General features: G+C 39.9%; 1 protein-coding gene across 1 annotated transcript in view; it reads left to right on the top strand.

Moving 5' to 3' along the window:
* Positions 1–18,617, top strand: part of TTC17 (tetratricopeptide repeat domain 17) — a 60,791-nt gene extending 42,174 nt beyond the window's left edge. Inside the window, exons 17-25 of the mRNA XM_086462611.1 lie at positions 5,456–5,623; positions 6,262–6,512; positions 7,508–7,673; positions 10,095–10,215; positions 10,529–10,688; positions 11,171–11,254; positions 12,763–12,882; positions 15,054–15,197; positions 17,533–18,617. Coding sequence (XP_086318737.1) covers positions 5,456–5,623; positions 6,262–6,512; positions 7,508–7,673; positions 10,095–10,215; positions 10,529–10,688; positions 11,171–11,254; positions 12,763–12,882; positions 15,054–15,197; positions 17,533–17,664 — 1,346 coding nt within the window. The 3' untranslated portion in view covers positions 17,665–18,617. The remainder of the gene's footprint in view (positions 1–5,455; positions 5,624–6,261; positions 6,513–7,507; positions 7,674–10,094; positions 10,216–10,528; positions 10,689–11,170; positions 11,255–12,762; positions 12,883–15,053; positions 15,198–17,532) is intronic.
* The last annotated feature ends 2,879 nt before the right edge of the window (positions 18,618–21,496 follow it).

Below are 21,496 nucleotides of genomic sequence, written 5' to 3'. Positions count from 1 at the left end.
TAGTTACTGCTTCATTGTATTGCTTTTAAAATTCATCTCAAAGTAACTGGCATGGATTTTTTTTACATTAACAAATGTTTTGCAATCAAATATCCGTTCATATGTAACTGGAATAACATGGTTGCTGTTAATGGCTCACAAGATCTTTAGGAAACTGTTACGTTCACCTTGAAACGTCAAGGTAGTTTGGGTATGCAGCGTGTTAATCACCAGTGTTAACGTTGCTGTGAAAGTCAAAGCTCATGTTTTATGTGTTGTCTGAAAGACAGTCTCTCAAACAGCGCTTGCCTATAGCACTACCCTGGCTTGTTAATGTCATGTTGCAGTGAAGTCACCATAATGCAGAAAGTAAGATGGTTCTTCAGGTGCTAGTTTGGCCCAAATTTTGATGGCTGAGATCCCAGTAGTTTTAGATACACAAAAGGATTCTGGTAGATGAGTTCATTACAGGCTATTTTTGTAAACCCTGGTAAGTTATATTGCCTGTGATGTGAAGCACTGAAGAAGACTTGTTCTGTAAAAGTGATGGGTGGCAATATGCTGGTTTTCAGTTTAATATCTGTAATGGTTGTATTTTAGCCTAATTCTAAGTATGCAGGGTTACCCAAGCAAGTTTTCACGTAACCCAAGAGCACCATTACTTGCTACACATTTTCATGTGTGAGGTGGTCATATACCACCCCCTTTGACTCGTGTGTGTCTGCATCTGTGTAAGCAGTGACTAGAAAAAGTAAAAAGAGGACTGCTTACTGATGCGCTGCTCCTGAAATGTCTGTAGGTGAGACTATGCATCTGCATGCAGGGATTAAAACCTCTTTCCGTTAAGCTCAGTGATATGTCATTCCTACTAAAAAAAAAGTGAACTGCCTTTACTGAATTTCACTGTGGGGAATGCTAGTTCGAGCGTGCATCAAAAACCAAGTATGGAGTTAATAACTCCCGTTAGCAGCTTGGTTTTGGTTTGTTCTCTGCTCTGACAACTCAGGTATTAGTCTGACTTACAGCTGTAAGTAGAGTTCTCTCTTTGCGTTGTTTAACCATAAAGGGGCACATCATTTAAATGACACTTATCTCCAGATAACTTGCATTTTGTGTAACCTAATGCAAGCTACTGACTACAGTGATAGTCACTTGACTCTCTTGTCATCATTCAAGAGAGAATCCAGCTCTGCTTATTTCAAGTGGTAGGAAAAATAATTTAAATGACCTGACTTTTAGTTTTGAAGCATTATTCTGTCATCGTGTTTTCTAAATAGGTACCAAAAAATTTAAGGAAAGTAGTTTGTCTCATCATAAAAAATTAGGAGCCAATAATTTTCTTAAACCTAGTATGTTGAAACATCGATGGTGGAGTTAGGAATGCCATATTTCACAAGCTCTGCACTGCCAAAGAATAAAAAGTCAGTAAAAACTCTGTGCTGACCAAAGACCCTTGGAGATAATTTTATTTCCAATACTGTTATTGCAGCCAAATCATCTCTCTTAAGTTGGTTTATAGGAGTCGAACAGTGAAACTTTACTGAGGCCTCATTCTCTCTGCCAGATGTACCACAAGACACAAACAGCCACAGTGGCAGTTAATTTAGACTTTTAAAACAATCAGTGCCCTCTTTAATGGTGAAGTTTGATTACTTTCAAGACCTTCCTCAAGTTGCAGCACTTCCACGTGATGCACTGGGGATGTTCTTTGTTCATCTTTCCTCTTTTCCATACTTGTCACATTTCTTTCCTTGCTTTAGGTAAGCAGCTTTCAGTCTGAGGATCTGGAGTCACCTAAATTGACAGAAGTTTGCTCTTAAACAAACAAACAAAAAAACCCCATGTAGTACCAAAAAAGTTTATATGTCGTAAGGGAAGTTCATAATTGTTTCCTAGTGTGACTTTTCTGAGAAATGTGTCAATATGAAGTATGGTTCGGAATAAATATTTGTTATCCCTTTATAGATGGACCAAGTCTTCAATGTCAGTTACTGCATCACTTCTTCCTAAGATTTCTCCTTTCTTGCTACAGATGTAAACACTCTGGGCATTTCTTTCCTTTCACTAGGTGGCTTTCAATTTAAGACTTTGGAATAATCCAATTCCTAAACAAGAACTTAAGTCTGACTTTTTGTTTGGGATTTTTTAGCCCTACCAGCTGAAGTAGGTACCACAGCTTCGGTGGACATTTGAGAGGGGTCCTGAAAATCAAGAAGGTGGTTAATACTAGATGGGATGGGTGATCTAGCAGATCTCTTCTATATTTAAAATGTATGTTGTGCTAATGCTGTACAAATGCATTCACATTGGCCCCAAACTAGAACAATAAGAGAAACAGAGACCTTTAACATAGAATACTGTGTTCTGCTTTTAATCTCCAAGGTCTTGATGCTCAGTTTAGCGTTTGGTTTTGCTTTTTTCTATCCAATGGATTTACTGTGTGATTTAGGAACTATTCGCTCTTTGGTTTTTTTCCTCCCAACTTCTACATTAACCTAGCACAATCAGACTTTTTATTTGTGTTATTTCCATCACTTATATAAAGAACCAGACATTTATTTTGTGTCATCTCTATAGCATCTTCGTTTCACCAAGTGGAACATAGTAACCAGGTAGACAAGGTAGGGCAGGCTCTGATCCACTTTTCCTCTGAGCTTTCTTAGCTCTGCAGAATCAATAGGAAAAATGGCAACAGCTGCTCTCAGAAAATAAATGAGCAAGAAAGTAATCCTTCTCTAGTAAGTTTTCAGGATGGAGTAGGCTGAATTGATCAAGTACTACGAAGCAGTTTTAGACTTCCACATTTTGTAGCTGCAATATCACTGTGTCAGGACTTTAGACCTAACATTTATGAAGACAATGAGATAAATGTGAAATGTTAATAAATAATACATAGCTGAGCATTTGTCAGGTGGCAGTTGCTTCTGTCCTTCACACAGCTAATGTGCTGTAAGTATCGCAGCAATAGAACTCATGTTCTACGGCTGGTGAATGTGCCTGGAGCCTGGGGCTACATTGTTCCCTTGCTGGTCTCACGCTCCTGTCTGGTGGTCTTCCCCAGCGGTCTTCAGGCAGCCGGCTGGTGGTACAGTCTGTAAAGTTCTGACTCGCAGTGTGTAAGTACCACCAGATTCATGGTGCGCTCAGCAGAGATTATGAACTTCCATTGGTTTTTCAACCAGCATGTTTTTTCTCCTGCAACGTGAGACAACTGAAAGCAGCAATTTGAAAAAATTAGGCCACTCAGGTTTCTATATATAGCAGCTCTCAGATCCCAAGAAAGCCAGTACGGTCGTCTAGTCTGGTTTTAGCTGTCAGTGTTTCTAAATTGATATTAACGGAGTTGGTCTTAAGTAGAATTTTAAATGCTATCAGGTTTTTTTCCTTCTACTTGCTAGTTCCACCTTTTTTCTCTTTTTGGCATTTTTATTGCAGTTAAAAATAGCTGTCTGTTTTTCAGTTTGCTTTTTTCTTTATACTAAAGATGAGTTGACCTTCAGCAAAGGGAATTGTGGTCATCACATTACTGAGAAGCACCTGGGTTGCATCAATATCAGGCTGGTTTGAAGTCAGGCAGGGGGACTAGTTTCAGCTTTAGGGTTCTGTGCACACCATTTCTCGTAAATTAAACATATTGAAGTGTTTTGGGTCTTTTTAATGAAACCAATTAATTTTTTTATTGACAGCATGGGGGAGGTGAGGAGAGGATTAAAGAAAAAGTCAGTGACTGATAGAGTAGGAAAGGCAGAATACAACTATATGGCAGATGTTAGAAGAGTTTATGAAGTTAACTGCTTTTGTTTTATATAGTTACTCATAAAATAACAGTGTTTGACTTCTTTTATATATAGCAGAAAAGGTAGGGCAAGAAATAGTTTTTACGGAGAGTTTATGAATATAGTTTTATTTGTTTGATGTTGGTGACGCCCACCAGCACCACCCCAGAAAATACCGCTCTGTTTCTCCTTTTAAGATGCCACTTGAGTGTTCACAGAGGCAAAAGTAGAGAGCACACAGCAACAAGCTGTGGTTTCGCCTCGCTGAGAAGTGGTGGGACAGGTTACCCTCACGTGAGAGTTACAACCATCCTCTCATCCTGCTGTCCTGGTAAAAGAGTGAGAATTAAAATATTCTTTTGTTACACTAATGGGATCATTCATGGAGAAGAAAGGAGTCATTGATCTACTTTACTCACATGCTTCATGTTTTATGCTGACAGTTATAAAAAATAATGCTTTCCATGTGCATGAAGCAGTACAATTTGCATTCATGAGGGTAGAATGGGGAAGATACTTGAGAATCTTGCATTTAATTTAAGCTTTCTTTGATTCGCTATGTGCTTCTTAATTCGTTTGTATATGTGTGCTATTTTCATTCACGAGTGTTTGAGATGAAGGAAGGAGGGATTTGAGAGCAGCAGCTTTGTACCTAGCTTCCCCGTGTGACAATAGGCAGGTGCCATGGTCTGTGCCTTGGTCCCAGAGCTGTGCGGTGGGGTTTGGGGCAGTTCCCACCTCTCACACGTGGAAAATCCTGTCCCTACCTGTGCAGCTCCAGGGGCCGGCCAGAGGAGCAGCTCTCTAAATGCTTCTTGCCCTGGGACACTGGCAAGTAATTATTACTAGAAAATCTGAGCTCTTCAGTTAAAATGTATTTGAGATCAAATATGTCACCACAAAGCGGCAGGTAGCTACACTTTAAACTTTCTGAAAGCTTAACAGTGTCTCACTGCAGGGTGCTCAAAGGGTAGTGTTGCAAGTTTGCACTTTTGGTTTGGTTTTTTTTTTTATCTGCTCTTTAGTGGCTCTGCTTTTGGATTTTTCCAGTCTTCTTCCTAGATCTTTGTATTTGGTAGAATCTGAGCCTGTAATTTGACCACAGAATTATAGATGTTAAACTTTTGGCTGAATAAACTTTTGATTTTTGGCGCAGATTAATACCCATAGCTTTTGTCTGTTTAATGAGCTAGTCTTACCTGCGTACTGTCTGTTGCTGGCACAGAAGGTCAGAGCATGGCAATCCAATATCAGTCTGCCTTGGCCCTTTTTCTCTTGCACGTAAGCACAGTAAGCATTATGGTGTCTAAGTAAAGTTCACATGGCAGGCAGCTCCCATGTATGCTGCAGTGTCACTAAAAATATGTCTTGGGGATGCTCATTGGAGTGGCTAGCAGCACACAGTAATTTTCTACCAACTGCACAACCTTCCCTCAAAAGATGTCTTGATTTTTCTTTCATTAGTAGTTTACAGTGTATAGCTAATAACATTGTTTCCTGTAACTGTTCTGGGTTATCTGCCTTGTCAAGAGGCAGATCAGCTTTCTAATCGCTGAGTGAAGTCTTTGATAACTTGTAGAACTGCTCTGTTAAATTGTGGGTAGAAAACCAGAAGACTATAGCGTCCGTAGTACAGCTTCTGCGCTCATGTCCAGGAGGAGCGGCCTTATGTGGTGTATCAGTAAACTTTTGTCTTTCAGGCCACTGTCATGAGAAAAATCCCGATGGCAGTCATGACAAGGAGAAATACTTTGACCACCATGAGTCAGTTACAGCAGTGGCAGAAGGACATTCTGAGGGAGGTACAGAAGATCCAGAAGTCCTTACTGAGAGTTCAGCAAGGGATCCCTCCTTCTTGAGACTGGAAAGTAAGTCAGTCTTAGAAAATCAGTGCTCGCAAATGAAGCGGTTTCTAGATTTTTCAGAAGAGCTGTCTTCCTTCCTCCAAGAAGCTGCATTTTCCCACCGTCTGTCTGTAGAGTGATAAGTAACCCTTAAAACCGGTTTCATTCTGTTCACTGTTCTTCTCCAAGTCTAATGTCAAGATGCATTAAATCAATTTCCAAACTAAAGTAGTTTCTTGCAAGACTCCACAAACACATGTTGGTTGTACCTTAATGAATTCTGTATCAGCTGTGCCGGACAGAAGAGAAGAAAAACAGTGTCTGTGGTTAAGGTAGAGTGCTTTATTCAGTGTTTAATGTGCATGTGTAGGGAAAAAATACCACCTGTTTACTCCCTCAAACACACAGAATTGTAGTTTGGAAAGAAAAACGATGAAAGTGGTCTAGAGGTACTGATTTTTAAAGCAACAGTTGATGCTTCTTTACAGCGGGAGGTCTGCATTCTCCAGTCCCCCTCTCCATTTGCAGCGTGCAGTCAGTAGTTAGTGATACTTGGTTTGTGCAAGTGGAAAAGTCAGGTCACAGAAAAAAGATCCTTTTTATACAATTTGTGGAAGCAGCAGGAAGGGAATTTTTGAAGTTTTTATGGTATTCCCTTTTAGACACAGTCACTGCAGAAAGCAATGGTTCAGAAGGAATGGAGGAGTTAGAAGATGATCAGATGTCTGAAGAGATGCTGGCTTTGGTGGATGAGTTTGAAAACTCCTGGCCTCAGGAAGCTTTTGAAGGGGCACTGGAGGTAAAAGGTCGTCGGATGGACTTGCAGGGAATCCGTGTCTTAAAGAAGGGATCTCAGGATGGACTGGCTAGCTCCTGTTTTGGGGACTGTGGTGATGATGATGAAGCTGAATGGGTAAGTCTGAATGCGTTTACTGAAGTCTTGTACCAACTTACTGTTGTAGAGGAGGGAAAGGTCAGGGCAGTTCAGGGATTTTAACACTGGAATGTATATGGGATCTTTCCCTCTGGGCCTAAAAGAGCTGGTTCATGGCTTTTGTGAAATGAACAAGTAGTTTCAATCCATCTTCTAAAGGAAAGGCCTCTGCAGCACTAAAACTGACATCACTTAGTCTGGGGAAGAGGAGGCTGAGGGGAGACCTTGCTGCTCTCTACAACTATCTGAAAGGAGGTTGTAGTGAGCTGGGCGTCAGTCTCTTCTCCCAAGTAACAAGCTATAGGACAAGAGGAAATGACCTCAAGTTGCACCGGGGAGGTTTAGATTGGACATGAGGAAAAATTTCTTCACCGAAGGGGTTGTCAAGCACTGGAACAGGCTGCCTAGGGAAGGGCTTGAGTCACCATCCCTGGAGGCAGATGTGGCACGTAGGGACATGGTTTAGTGGTGGACTTGGCAGTGCTAGATTTACAGTTGGACTCAATGATCTTAAAGGTCTTTTCCAACCTAAATGATTCTATGATCCTAAGTCTTGATTATCAGCAGCAAGAGCTTAGGTGTTGAATGATGCTGGGTGCCTTCAAAGTTCTTGCTCACAGTTACAAAGGAGAAAAGTTTCTAAACAAAAGTTCCAGTTAGCATGAAAACTATGAAATATCTCCTGTCATCATGTTACAAACAAAATATATAATGGAAAAATGCCTTTCAGTTCTCTAGCTGTTATACTGGTTTTCTTTTGTGTTGGAGATTGAAGTTGTGTACTTTATTTGCATGGTGTGATGCAGTGAAAGTGAGCAGGCTTAGAGAAGGGCTGGAGAAGGAAGAGGAGGGAGAGAACTCATCTGTAACGTCTTTGAAGTTGAATCTTTGGGTTAAAACAAGTAGCGTATTGGAGCGGATGATGTTCATGGAGTTTCTTACTGTTAACCTTGCCAATACTGTTCTTTCGGTAGATCACTTTTCAGGTCAAACGTTTAAAGAAACCAAAAGCTGAAAGCGTGTATCTCCAGGAGCCAGTTGGGAGAAATGAGGAAGAAGGGACTAACGGAGAAAACGAAAACTTTTACCAAACTGCCCTGGAAATCAGTGGACCAAAGATACCTTCTCCTGGACCAATAGGTAACCTGCTGCTTCTAGAGAAAGCAGTTCCTTTGCAGCTTTTGTATTACACCAGTTTATTATCATAAATATGCGTCACAAAGACTGCATAGCAAAATATGCCTTTTGGATGAGTACATGGAAAAATTAGAAATCTCTTCCATCTGCACCTTCTTCATGAAGTGCAGCATAACTTTATCTGCTGAATTAAAACTTTCTAGTTAATTCCCAGAACTTCTGGGGATGAGGTGGTAAATCAGAGGTAAATATTGAGTAGAAGTAGTAAGGGGGGGGAGTGGGGTGGTGTTTAATGATCTTTTTCTTAACTTCTCTGCCCATTCAGTTCTAATCAATTGAGACACACCCTTTCTAGGACAAATGCAGGAATCGATTACTGTCTAAACATAAGAGACACAACTTGGAAACAAAAGGCAGAAAACATGGTCTAATAAAAATAAATGTAAAAAAAATAAAGTGTTCTGCTATAATTGGTTTGGTGACGTTATAAGAGAAAACTTAGAGACTGTCTTCCAGAAGACTGGGGTTACAGAAGGAGTAGAGTTTTGCACCAACATAGATGAGGCAGTTTGGAGAGGGAGGTGGAGTTTTTGCTAGTTGAGTAACAGGAATTGGAGAGTGCTCTATTGTTGCGGTGCAAGATAGTTCCACTGGTGTGTTCAGGTGAACAGAAACCATCAGCACATGATTGCTTGGGATGACCTTTAGAGTTCCAAAGAAGAGAACCAAAGTAATTGGCTCCCATACCTCTTGCCTTACATTGATTTCAATGGAGGGAAGATCTTGATGTTGTAAGGCTGATGTGTAAGCAAAGATGGTTTCTCCGATACATTTTAGTCCTTGATAATTTGATGACCTAGAAAGTGATTTCGCATTTTCAAGGCTTTTACTTTAATTAAATCTTTAACAAACTCCTTTTTTAGCAACTGACAAATGTAAGTTACTGAATGACATATTTAAATAGGAGGAAGGGATTACATGAAAAAGGCTATCATTTACGAGCACACACCTGACCTTTCCTTTATGTGTCTTCTCTCCCCTGAGCTCCTTTTGTGGCTTTATTACATAGCATCTCTTGGTTGTAAAGTAATTATCTTCCTAACACTCCTGTGAGGCAGAGGCCGCTGATGTCCTCTTTACAAGAACTAAATCATCAAAAGTTTAAGTAACATATTGGAGGTTGCTTGGGGAGTTCATGGTAGAACAGGGAAATGAGGTTAGCTGTCCCGTGTTTGACTACCGAACTGTCTCTGTGTAGTGTTTCCATATCTGTTGCCATCTTTTGCTGTTCATGCAAATCAGAACTCACAATCAGATAATTCACAGTGGTGGTGATGAGAACTGATCATTCCCCTCTGAAGTTCCCCAGTGTTTCTCACGGTTAACTTTCCTTTAATTGGAGTAGTTTACAAAAGACATGGTATTACAGGCTTCGTTGTTTTGCAAAATTACGGTGAAGCATTTTACTGTACCTTGGATGGGAAAGAGGATTTGCATCCAAATGGGCAAAATTTCAGGTAACTAGAAATAAATACTGAAGTACCGCCTGCATAGCTGGTGCAATAGACTGGCACATTGTTAAACTTGGCTTCCCTTTGTGCAAGTTTATGGCTATGATTAATTTTTTCTTATGAATTTTCTTCTGTTCCAAACAGTTCAGATGTTTCTGAGCTGAGAGGAAAATGTTTCCTAACAGTTAACACAAGCTGAATTCCTAAGACCTGGTACAGTATCCACCAAATGCAAGGGAAATATTTCAGTAGGCTTTGGTTCAAATGTGAAGACGAGGTTCTTTTTCTCCCAATGATCTATTTGCTAGCATAAAGCAAGTTATTTAACCTTTCTCTGCCTCGGTTAACTTCTCTGTAAAATGGGAGGGCTAAAGTGTAATTGCTTAATAGTTTCAGAAATGTTGCTACCTTGAGTGTAAGAATGCAGTAAAAGCCACTGTCTGTCTTAAAACTATATTCGTTGAAAAGAAATGGCAGTATTTGTCACCTGAGATTGTCAGAAGATGGACGAATCCACTTTTATTAGTTGTTACTGTAGCTCTAGAACATAAACGATGACTCACTTATGAACTTTCTTTAAGGACATTTAAGTAGGGACGTTAACCTGTAAAGAACAATGGTAATTGTACTTAATACATAGCTGCTGAAAAAGTGTAATGAAATAGGTTTTAAAACTCCACCTCCTAATCTGTCTTGAATAGGATCCAGTTCTGTCTTTAGATCCCACAAGTTCCATTCAGTCCGTTTAGGTTCAGGAATGTTCTTAAAGAAATCTGGCCGCAGGACCATGACTTTTACAACGTAGGGAATGTTTCCACTGGTATAAAGTATTTTGTAAATCATTGTACTGAAGTAGAATGTCTTTCTGGTTCCAGACGGTTTTTTCTATTATTTTTTTTTCTCCTTTCTCAAGGAAAAAGGCGTGACTATCGTAGCCTTGGCTGGCCAAGTCCTGATGAGTGCCTGAAACTCCGTAGGGTAGAGCTTACAACTGTAGCCAGCACATGGCTTGCTGTTTCTGCTAAAAACATTGAGTGAGTACCTCATATATGAACTTTAAATCAGTTACACAAAACAAGACATGGCCTTCACTGTGCATAAATTGGAGATTTTAGTATTATTTAAAGTAAAAAGAATTGCCAAGATTTTAAAGACGTTTGAAAACATTATGTGGTATTTCATCAACAGAGAAGTGCGAGTGCAGGCAGAAGATCAAGTTTCTCTTGCTTCTTGAGCTACTCAAATGAGATTCTGCCAGGGTCTGGGCAGTTTACGCTCACTAGAGTACTTTTTAATGGCTCTTCTGTTTTCTTCTGGCTGATTCGACTTGTTTTATGACCTTTGTAGCATTACAGAACACATCGATTTTGCTACGCAGCTGCAAGAACCAGCCGTGGAGCCCCTTTGTAACCCAAATCTACCAGCCAGCATGCATACTTTGGACCACCTGCAAGGTGTCTCTAGTCGGGCCAGCTTGCATTACACTGGAGAAAGTCAACTGAAAGAGGTATGCCAGAGTCTGTCACACAAAAATGGCCATACATACCATGGCAGATTTGAGGCACATATAGCTCAGTGCCCTGGCTCCAGCAGTGACCTTAAGTGACTGAATGCCTGGGTAAAACTGTAAGAACAATGCAAGCTGAAAGTGATATTTTATCAGAATGTTTTCCCAGCCATCTATGATCTGGCCTGAGGGAAATCCTAAAACACCGTTAGTGTGTTTGTATTTATAGCTCTTGATGGATGAATTAGCGGAAGAAAAACCCAACTGAGCATACCTAAACTTCTGCCATTTTTAGTATTTAGTGCCATGGAGTTATAACACTGTGTGGTGATATAGATAGTATTAACTCAAGATAGACAGTGATGTTTAGGTTGGAACAGATTACAACATTTGTAAAAGGCTGGGAGAAAAAGCAGCCAACAAATGAGGGACATCTCTTACGAGGTTCCAGCATCTAAGCACTTGTTCTTCCTCTTCCACAGGTCCTACAGAATCTTGGCAAAGACCAGTACTCACCACAGTCATTAGAACAAGTTGGTACACGAATAGCCAAAGCTTTGGAAAAGGTATGTGTAAATGAGAAATATAAGAAGTCTGGGCTTACCGCTTATGACTGACATAGTGGTCAATCCAGTCTCAAACCATTTGTCTGAAATCCCAGTCAAGGAACCGTATTAGTACTTGCACTAGGGATTTGTGTCTATTCAGTGTCTGTAATGCCCTCACAGGTATTTTGTTGAGCTGTATGCTGTGATTACACTGTCATGGCAGTCTACTAAAACCTAAGCTTGTCAAATTTCCCAGTGTTTCCAGCCCTGTAGTGAGCAGTGTTTCTGGGTGTTGATATATATTAAACTATTTCAGCAGTTCTCGGCCTGCCTTTCTTTTTGTGCTACATTGACTTGGAGCTTATGGCCAGTTGAGTGAAGCGATGGCTCAGCTCTCCAGTTGCTCCCCTGGCACGCAGCGGTCCGGGGCTTCCCCTCTTCTCTGCCTACTGCCTTTGACCTTCCGCTGGAGTGTCAGATGTGTTCAGGTGCAGGTGCAGCACCATGTGCAAGCCGGTGCTTCCTCTTCCTCTCCAGAGAAAACCAAGCTTCTTAGCTAGATGAAGGCTGTGACAGACCTCAGATGAGGTCTTTAGGAGGAGATGACTTGACATAATTTTCCCAGGATCTACGAGGTAGCTAAGGATGCAGGGATTGTTATTACAGGTTTACAGCTGGTGGGGAGGCTATCCTGAGCTCCTATACAAAAGGAGGGCTCAGCCAAAACAGTTTGGTGCCCCTAGCCTGTTCTACCGAAAACCATCTGAGGAACTTACTGTGCGTTGAAACTAAAGCCAGTATAGCTTTGGCATTCCCAGGAAACAAAGATGTTACTCTTATGCTCATGTTACAAGAATTAGTTTCTTTTCACTTTAGATGTATACTAACTTTTTCTCTTATATGCTACAGTTCCCCCTGCAGACAGCAAGCTTTATCCAAATAAGCTTAAAATTTAGTGCTGAGACCAGAAACAGAATTCTCAGTAAAGCTAGCTGTGTTGGAAATCAAATGATGTTCTTCTGTCTACCAGCCTCATTCAGTATTCACAAGAGCTAATCAAACAAATCAAGATGGCTACTTATCTAATTGCATATGTGAGCATAAACATTCATTTACTGTATCCGAGTCCACAGAATTCAAGTACATAGTATTTTCGTTTCTAACACGTGGCGTGAGAGTCAGCCAGCTCGAGGCACCAAACTTCATCAGCTTGGCGTGTCAGGCTTCTGCTCTGAGCTGTATCCCAGAGCATCCTTTCTCTTTCCAGTGACTACAGAGAGCCTGCCAAGTCCAATCAGCTAACTTCGCTAAATTTTTTGCTTTAGGTTGAGTGATGTGCATACACCTCTAGATGCTCAGCATCAGACAGCTGGTTAGAAGCTCTTGTGGCTGCTGAAACTCTTGTTGCTGTTCAAAGCTGTTTAGCAGCTATTCCTTTCTTAAGAAAATGATGTTGCATTTGGAATTTGTGTCACAACAGGAAGATTGTCACTACATGACTGGTTTTTGTGTTGTTCTTTTGCCAGAATCAGACTTCATGGGTCCTCTCTAGCATGGCAGCTCTTTACTGGAGGGTGAAAGGCCAAGGAAAGAAGGCAATTGATTGCTTACGGCAAGCATTGCACTATGCACCCCATCACATGAAGGTATATACACGTGTGCCCACTGCTCAGATGAAATAATTTTCAAGTGTAACAAGTTTTGCTTGTCACAGTAGAGCTTTCACAGACTATTGTTAAGGCCAACACTGTGTGTATCAAGTGTCTGTAATGTATTAGATATTTGGTAGTACTGGTGAAACTTCGAGACTTTCACCACCTGTTCAGTGTGGACTGTGTCTTTTTAAATAATAATAATAATAAAAATACAACTACAAAAGAGGTTCAGTGGAATTTCCTGCAGTTCAGTGAGTTTGACACATCTCTGGGCAATCTGGGCTTGAACTTCCTGGTGTTACACAGGAGTTTGAATCTTCATCAGCCTTTGTCTGGACAAGTCTTCTAACATAAGATGTGGCGAGTATATTTTCTGGTTGGGCTTTTAAAGAGGTGAGGAGGTGATACCTAAACTAAGAACTTTAAAAAAGCTTAAATCTGAAGTGTTTGGGCTGTGAATCTCAGCCTAGTGCCAGGCTTTGTGCAGCAGTTCTTTAGTCCAAAAAGGCAGTACTTTGGACGTAATTTTCTGGTTGGTGTTTCAGTTGACTAAAGCGCTTTGTACCCTTTGCCTTGCCACGTGGTATGCTGAGCGTTATAATGTCTGTTCTTATACACCAAATTCCCCCTTGCAAACTGATCAATGGAATATAGGCTCCTCTCTCAACATTGCAGATGTCACTTTGGGACCTGAGCAACAAAATCATGCAGCACTGCAAAATATATACTCCTTTTTAATCTTGGTCTTAAATCCTTCTCTGAAAATTGAGAGACAAAGTAGTTTATGCTTCTAGGATATTATTAGGGGGATTCAGCCATTAATAGTTGAAATGCCTCAACTCAGAAATGCACATCCTATGGATCTGTATGCTTCTCTAATTCTGTCTCTGCACTTGTCCTTTTAAAACAAGGTTGGAACCAAGATTTAACGCAACAAGCTCTTGCTTATTTTCCTGTCTTTCTGTGTAACTGGGAATGGTTCCTCAGAAATGACACCCTTAAATGTGTGACTTGTAAGGGTCACAGTGTGGATTGGAAACTACAATTTGGCAAGATTATGGTGCCGTAGTGCTGTTTTCTAGAAACGCGATATGATATTGCTTGGGACTAGCTGACTCTCTGAATTTGTTCCTTGTTTTTATCCTCCATGCTGAAGCTGCTTCCAGAGAAAACTGTGGGACTTTGTAAAGATACAGCTGCAACTTGAATTCAGTGAGAGTTAGCACTGAATGAACAGCTGTTTAATATTTTGTTTTAGCTTCCTCTTTGGTTTTATGCACTCTCGCTACTTTCTCTTGCCTTTTCTCGCGTAAATAAAAGGTAATTAATTTTCCTGTGGTCTTCTTATGTGATTCTGACCTCCATAATATCTGCTTTGCAAACAAGAATGACTTACCCACCCAAGGTACTCCTTGCCCTGTAGAGGTCAAGAAGACAGGGATCAAATACATCCAAATTTTCTTACTGTCCTGTTGAGGGCACCTGAGAATTGCTACTAGGCAGTATTTTGTCCTTTGAAGGTGTGAACCTCAGCTCCCAGAGAGTGTGTTATGGCTGTCAGGGCTCAACAGTTCTGTTAGTCAGACAAGGTCACAGTCTGGAAATCCAGGAAATATAAAACATACCATCGGTGAGTAGCTGAGAAAATGTTATTTATAGCTGTTACGCAACATGGTATAGGAATTCTGTGGCAGAGGCAGCATAAAAACCAGTGCATCAGTTGCACTAATGGTTAGACCCTTTTTTCACTTCCCTGATGTCCCTTTTATTTGTATTCCTTCCCCTTTTATGCAAGAGGTGAAGGAGTGTGATCAGACAGACAGCTTTTCTTGGCTCTGAGAATGCATCTCATCTTTGGGGAGAAAATAGTGTAAGAGCATCTAAAAAACAAAGGTAGGTACCAGGACAGTTAAGTGAGTTAATTTTTTAGTTGTTTGTCTATGCAACAATAGTGTTTGTTACTGTTTCTTAGTGTATAGCTCAGGTCCAAATGCCCTTTTATAGTAAAATAGGTCTGACTCATCACTTTCAAAGTCACCAGACAGCAGAGTGGGTGGTAACAAAGTGAGAGTGACCAGATGGTCAAGTCTTCTGTCTGTCTTGCTGATCTTGAGACAATAATCAATGGAAAGAAACCTCACTGTTTATCACTTCTCTTCCAGGATGTACCACTAATAAGCCTCGCAAACATCTTCCACAATGCAAAACTCTGGAATGATGCCATCATTGTGGCTACCATGGCAGTGGAAATAGCGCCGCACTTTGTGGTTAATCATTTCACACTGGCAAATGTCTACGTAGCAATGGTGAGTGTGCTGTCACCCGGTTACATCTTGCCTCTGGTACAGTGTATATATGTATATATATTAAAAAAAAAATTCGTATTCACAGAAATAATTTTGGAGGAGCAGTGTTCAAGAGTAGGGTACGATCAACAAGAAAGAATATTTTTTGGATGCCAAAACTCTTTACTGCTCATTTTACTTTTATTGCTCATATAGTACTTGAAGGCAAACATTTTTATAAGCTGGCTTTGGAATGCGGTCTGGAAAGCTTTGTTAAGACAGTAGCAGACAATTCATAATTTTGGTTGGCTGCTTGTCTAAACACAGGATATTTTTATAATATTGGAAAATTAATGATAAATTTGGTCTCCATCCTGAAGAGCTGAGCTTAGTGTAATAAGTAAAACCCAGTTTACAGTTGCAATGAACAAACAAATGGAGAGTTTAATTTCAAATATCTGGATTATCAACACCCAAACTAATTCTCAGATTGAACTCAAATTTCTTCATACTTTCTATATACTCTAATCTGCAATTTAGCTTTCGGTGCTTACTGTGAACACAAAATGTTCATTCCTTTTATTGTACTAATGCTGTATTGGCTCTCGTGTGTTTTATCCTTCTCTTTGACAGGGACAGTATATTTAAAGGGTAAAAGAGGCACCATTTAAGTGAGACTTAGTTGATAAATATGTCTGTGTCAAAACTATCTTCAGTTACACTTGTTCTTATGTGTCCCTGCTGGTTTTCAGCACTTGTCATAGATTTGTCCATAATGTTTTGCTCCTGTGATTGTGGGGGTCAGGGAGATTACAGGGCAAGTTGGGCAGGTGATCATGTGTCATGGCTGTCAGGGTTGAGAAGAGTTGAAATGCATGGTAGTACAAATACAATGGAAACAAACTGGAGAAAGGCATGACTTTGCTCTACTAAGGTATTACTTCTGACAGTTGTTGGAAAGAAATGAAGTAGAAGTTTGATGCTTGGGTTGCCAATGTCTTTATAGTTAACACAGTGCCTAAGGATAACTTTGTTCTCCCTGGATCTGAGAGAGATCTCAGCGAAGCCCCATCTTCATTATATGAAGTGACTGTGGCAACAGGACAGAATTTATCTTCAGGATCAAATTATACTAACTTGTCTTTGTTAGTTTATTTACATCACATTTAACCTGCTGTATTTGAGAGCTGACTCTGACCAACAGGTCGTAGAAGATGTCATGCTAATTAATAGTACAGCATTATATTGGCCAAGGGTCCTTTATCTGCCAAACTTTTTAGTAAGTTGTCTTACAAAGGGGAAACAGTCGGCCATGTTAAGGACAGAGAACTTTGGGTGGATGCTATAGGAACTGTCGATGAGGGAATCTAAAGGAACATCAAAATAATATCAGATCACAGCAGATGTAAATTATTACATCTAGAAATGAAAAAATCTGATTCTTGTTTTCATTGCAGTTTGGCAGTGCTCCCATAAACTAATATGGGATTTTCTATGTAATTCCTCTTGAAACTGTATTAAAATAGACTTTTTTTAAAAAAATCAAGACTTTACAACTCGCATTGATTCAGTTAGTGTTTCTAATGTTGCTAGAAATTAATATTATCTCTACTGGACAAATGAAGTTACTGAGAAAAGGAACTTAAGAGAACAAAAACAGTGTTAAAAGCAACTGGAAAAAAAGAGAAAGTTTTGGGTCTTTTCTTGTTTTTCTTCTCATACACTATTGGATGTTCACGTGCTTTTCTAGTTGTTAAAAAAAGCAGAGTAGCATAGGAAATCAGATTTCAGCTGTATAAAAATAGATGTTATTTTGGCATGAGTGCTTCTTGCTGCCATTCTGGAGTTCAGCTTATCAACTGAAATTGTTTAGCTACTATATGCTCTTAAAGTTTTGTTTGGTGGTTGTTGTTGGGTTTTTTTTTTTACTTTGAGTAATCTTTTAAAAATAATTTCAAGTAGTTTCTAAAAATGTTAGCTTTTCAGCAAAGTTCATGTTTTTGCATTGCCCAAGATTTTAAAGCTTTGATGTATGTAAATTCTGACTGAAATCTGGTTTTAAATGTTACTTATCCAAGCAAGAATGCTAAGATCTGCTATTAAAAGGCGAAAGCATTGGTCAATAATGCTCAGCAGTGATTTGACTCCCTTCCATGTAGTATACAAAATTGGGTCATTAGCCCAAGAAAATATCAGTTATTTTGGGGAGGGTTTGGGGAATCCTAAACCACAAGGATTGATTCAGTTACTTCTGTGCATGCTGTACTACTCAACTACTTAGACAAGAAAGGCATGGAAAATGCGTGTACTGGTTTTTAGAATTTGACTCTTTGCAATCTTCGTTCTTTCTTCACAGGAGGAGTTTGAAAAGGCGATGAAATGGTATGAGTCAACACTAAAACTTCAGCCGGAGTTTGCCCCAGCAAAGAATCGAATCCGCACCATTCAGTGTAATTTACTTATGAAAAAGGAGCGACGGTCTCCTTAGAGATCAGCATCTTTCTCTTTTTTTAAAAAGATGTCATTATTCTCTATTCTGCTTTTAAGTGTGCTAAGATAAATTGATGAATCAAAATTTTTAACAAGACTTAAAAAGAGATGGGATTTGGATCAAGGCTTCGGGTTTTTTTCCCTCAACTACAGGAGCATCTTTGGGAAATATATTTCACAGACCATGATTTTAAAACATCCGTGTAAATATTAGACCAAGAAACTTCCATGAGTCCATGACCACCTGTACCAGGACCCAGGCATTGTTAGTTTTTCCTTAATGCTCAGATTGGCATCGGCATCCAAAATAACTTGCTTCATGTCTTATGATCTAAGTCCATGGAAACACAAAGCGCACACCTGTACCAAATAGTAAGAAGAGAAAATCAGCAGTTCATCCATGTGAAACTCATGCTTTGTCCAGTCTTGTTCACTCCATACCACATTACCTGCTTTTTTGGAAGGAGAGGGACAGGATTTAAAATGTTTATAGAAAACATTAGGAACATCAAGCATTTTTGTAATTGTTTATTTGTGTTGGGGAATGAGGAGGACATGAGGAGGAGGAGGGAACAGCAGGACACTAAAGTCAAAGTGGCTTTTAATCTTACTTGGAGAAAAAAAAATGGCTAAAAATCCTGATAAGATGTTTTATATTTGTCTGTATATTCATAGCCCTCTGCCTCCCTGAATTGGGTGACTTACTAATTCTTTCTTCACTGTATTTTTAGCCATTTCAGAATAAGGTGCAAGTTTATGCTCACTCTGAGACATACTTTCAGCTGCCGAGGAGCAGGAGCGGGGAGGCGGTGTTAAGGTATCATCAGCAAACAAGTCAGGTGGCAGGTTTCCAAATCAGTTTTGTCTTTGGTTGGTGGAGGACATGATTCTCCAGACATCGTTGTTGAACCAGCAAGGGCACATATTTGAAATAAAATAAATTGTTTATGAACAAAACACAGCTTCTCCTCAAATCTTTGTTGTGCGTCAGTTGCAAGAGTCCAGGCTTGGGGAGCCACGGCCTTTCCTCAGGAACAGGCAGAGCTGGGAGGCAGGAAGGCCTTTAACAGTCCTGATTTTCTGCATATCCATGGAAAATTTCCTGCACCTCTGTGCCCCTCTACTTTTCCATGGTGGAAGGGAATAAGGGAGAGCTAACGAAATCAGCTGTCTGTCAGGTAACCTGCCCTCCAGCTTTTAGTGTTAAACATGCTGCTTAGTGATTCTTTTTAAAGAACTAACAATGTTTATGAACTTACTTTTTTTTTTTTTTCAATCTTTTTCATTTTTCAGTGGTGCAAATTAAGAGCAAGTATGGCAGTGGTGGAAACTATGATGTCAATGTAATTTTTTTCATACCATAACTTTTTACTTCATAAAAGGATCCCTTTTTTATGTTTTTTTATATAAAATTGAAGATGAGCGGTTTTAATACAAATGTTACCTCCGTGTTACTGCACGTAATTTTTGATCATCTAGAAAGCCTGACAGAGGTATAAGCAAGTGCTGCTGTTGGGTAGATTTTTATTAAAAATGGGTGAGTGTGTTAATTTTTCTGTCAACAGAGCCAAGAGCGTGTCAAAGCCTTCCCTTCCCAAGGCTACTTGAAGGCTGGATGTTGTTGACTGGAGCTGTGTCACTCTCTGGAAGGTCTGAGACACCGCCACTGGGATCATGGACGGGGATAATGAATTACAGAGATTTCTCACGTAGAGGTGTGGGAGGGGAAACCAGTAAGGCAGGTACAAGTAAATGGACAGAAGTTCCATGTGAGCTAGAAAAACGTTAGAGCAAAGCTAGGACAAAAGCAATGCACAGAGAGGCTGCTCTTACTCAGTTTTGTTAACTGATCTGCTTTACTTCTATAGAGGTTGATGAATGCTTGGGAGCCACTTAAATATGTTTGGTAAATCTTCCATTTCATGTACTAGTTTTAAAATGTAATATGCAAAAACATCCCTTCGTACAGAGGATCCACCCAACTACGTGGTTTCCTAATGTGTCATACGGTCAAATCAAGTGATTGCAATACGCTGAATTCTTCTCTGCTGCGTCTGTCTCACTGATAATGAGAGGTGCCAAGGTTTTAGTGAAGAGTAAGGCTTGTCCGTATGAACCTAAAGCAGCAATGTGTGGAGCACAGATGGTCACCCTTGGCTTTGACAAAGGATGGAATTAAAATAGACCTTTTCTGGATCACCAAGGATTATGCTCATAGACAGCACTGATGGACACTTAAAATTAGCCATTAATACTTGTGTCAGCTTATGTCTTGCTTACTGCAGTATTTATTTTTTATTAAGAAATGCAGCAAGGTGCACTGTATACTGTCATCATCCAAAAGGCAGGAGCACCAAGTTTTGTGTGCGTGACCATACAATAAATAGGTGTTACTACCAAGGAGATAGCAGGCTTTTGCTTTTCTTGCTCTGCTTGCACTTCCAGAGAACTTGCACCATATAAATGCTTTTTGAAAACAGCAGTAGTCTGACTTCATGTAATTTTTTTTCTGAATTTTGGTTAAGTACTTGAAGGGAATGTGTACTGCCTTACTCTCATAAAATGTGTATGTACAGCTATTCATTTGCTACATGACTATGCTGTATCTGCCATACAACTAATTTTAAAATAGCCCATGCTTCCCTCTTGACTGTATTTTCAGAAATTTTAGGGAATTCCTCTAAGTGTACTGTATAAGCAGTACATAAAACTGAAGCAAGGAAGCAAAAAGATCTACTCAAGAGCATAAGCTTTACCTAACACAAGCAATACAGCATGCATCTGAAGGATTTCACCCATTGATGGACCTACTGGGGAGTGCTGGCACCCACCCTGGAGAAGGCGAATGGAAGACTCTCCTTTTTCAATCTCCGTGGCTTAAACCCTCCTGTATAAAGGCAAAGAATGGTTGTTTTAAGTGGTTTGGCTGTGTTCAAATGTTAGTCAGACAAAAACTAATGCCGATCTTATGAACAGAAGACCAGTTGGGCAGCTTGTTGAAAGGGAAGCCAGTGAATTTTAGGGAGCAAAGGTGCAACTCTCTGCAGGATGAGCTAGCTATTTAAGGATGACATTCATCTCCTTCCATTTAAGCTATTTTAAAAGCTGCTAGGGTAGTTGCCTAGGCTCTGTCTTCAGGAAATGGAAAAGATTATTATCTTGAGAGGGTGATCCACACTTCCTGTTGTAGAACGTGACAAATGGCCTCTTCGAACTGCCCGTTCCTTTGCATTGACTGTTGAGGTACCTTTGACCAACTGAACTTCAGTATGATTTCTCATAATGAGACTTAGTAACTCATTTCATATTGACTGGCTCTGCTAAACATATCACCAAATTAGTCTGATTTAGGGATGACACAGGTAAATGGCAAAATCCTCTCTTCTCCAAAAAGTGTTTTTTCTCGGTTGTTTTCAGAGCATACTCAGAAATGAAGTACAGGTGGGGGGGAAAAAAGTCTTAATTTGTTTGCAGATAGCATCATGCTCCTGACATACAGGGGCTTTTGAGGGCCAAAGCTATAGGAAGAGAATCAGATGCTTCTATCTATGGAGTGGTAGTTTTACCATTGACAGCGTAATTGTACTAGTCAGGGCTGCACTGATGCCTTAGAAAAAAGAAAACCCAAAAATACCATGTTGGCACCCAATGTGACCATAGCATCACAATCAAACAAGAGATTTTACAACACAGTGGAGCCTGGGATCTTAATTTCCATCACCTGTGGGCACCTTGCATTACCTATGATGGCCATTTTTCATAACAGACTGAAAATATTAATAAGAAAAGTGTTCTGATGGAGCTTACAACCTTCTTTCCCCACTCTCTAA

This window comes from Leptosomus discolor, chromosome 3 (assembly GCF_034619465.1).
Source record: "Leptosomus discolor isolate bLepDis1 chromosome 3, bLepDis1.hap2, whole genome shotgun sequence".
NCBI classification, from domain to species: Eukaryota; Metazoa; Chordata; class Aves; order Leptosomiformes; family Leptosomidae; genus Leptosomus; species Leptosomus discolor.
This window is presented reverse-complemented; position numbering and strand designations above follow the sequence as displayed.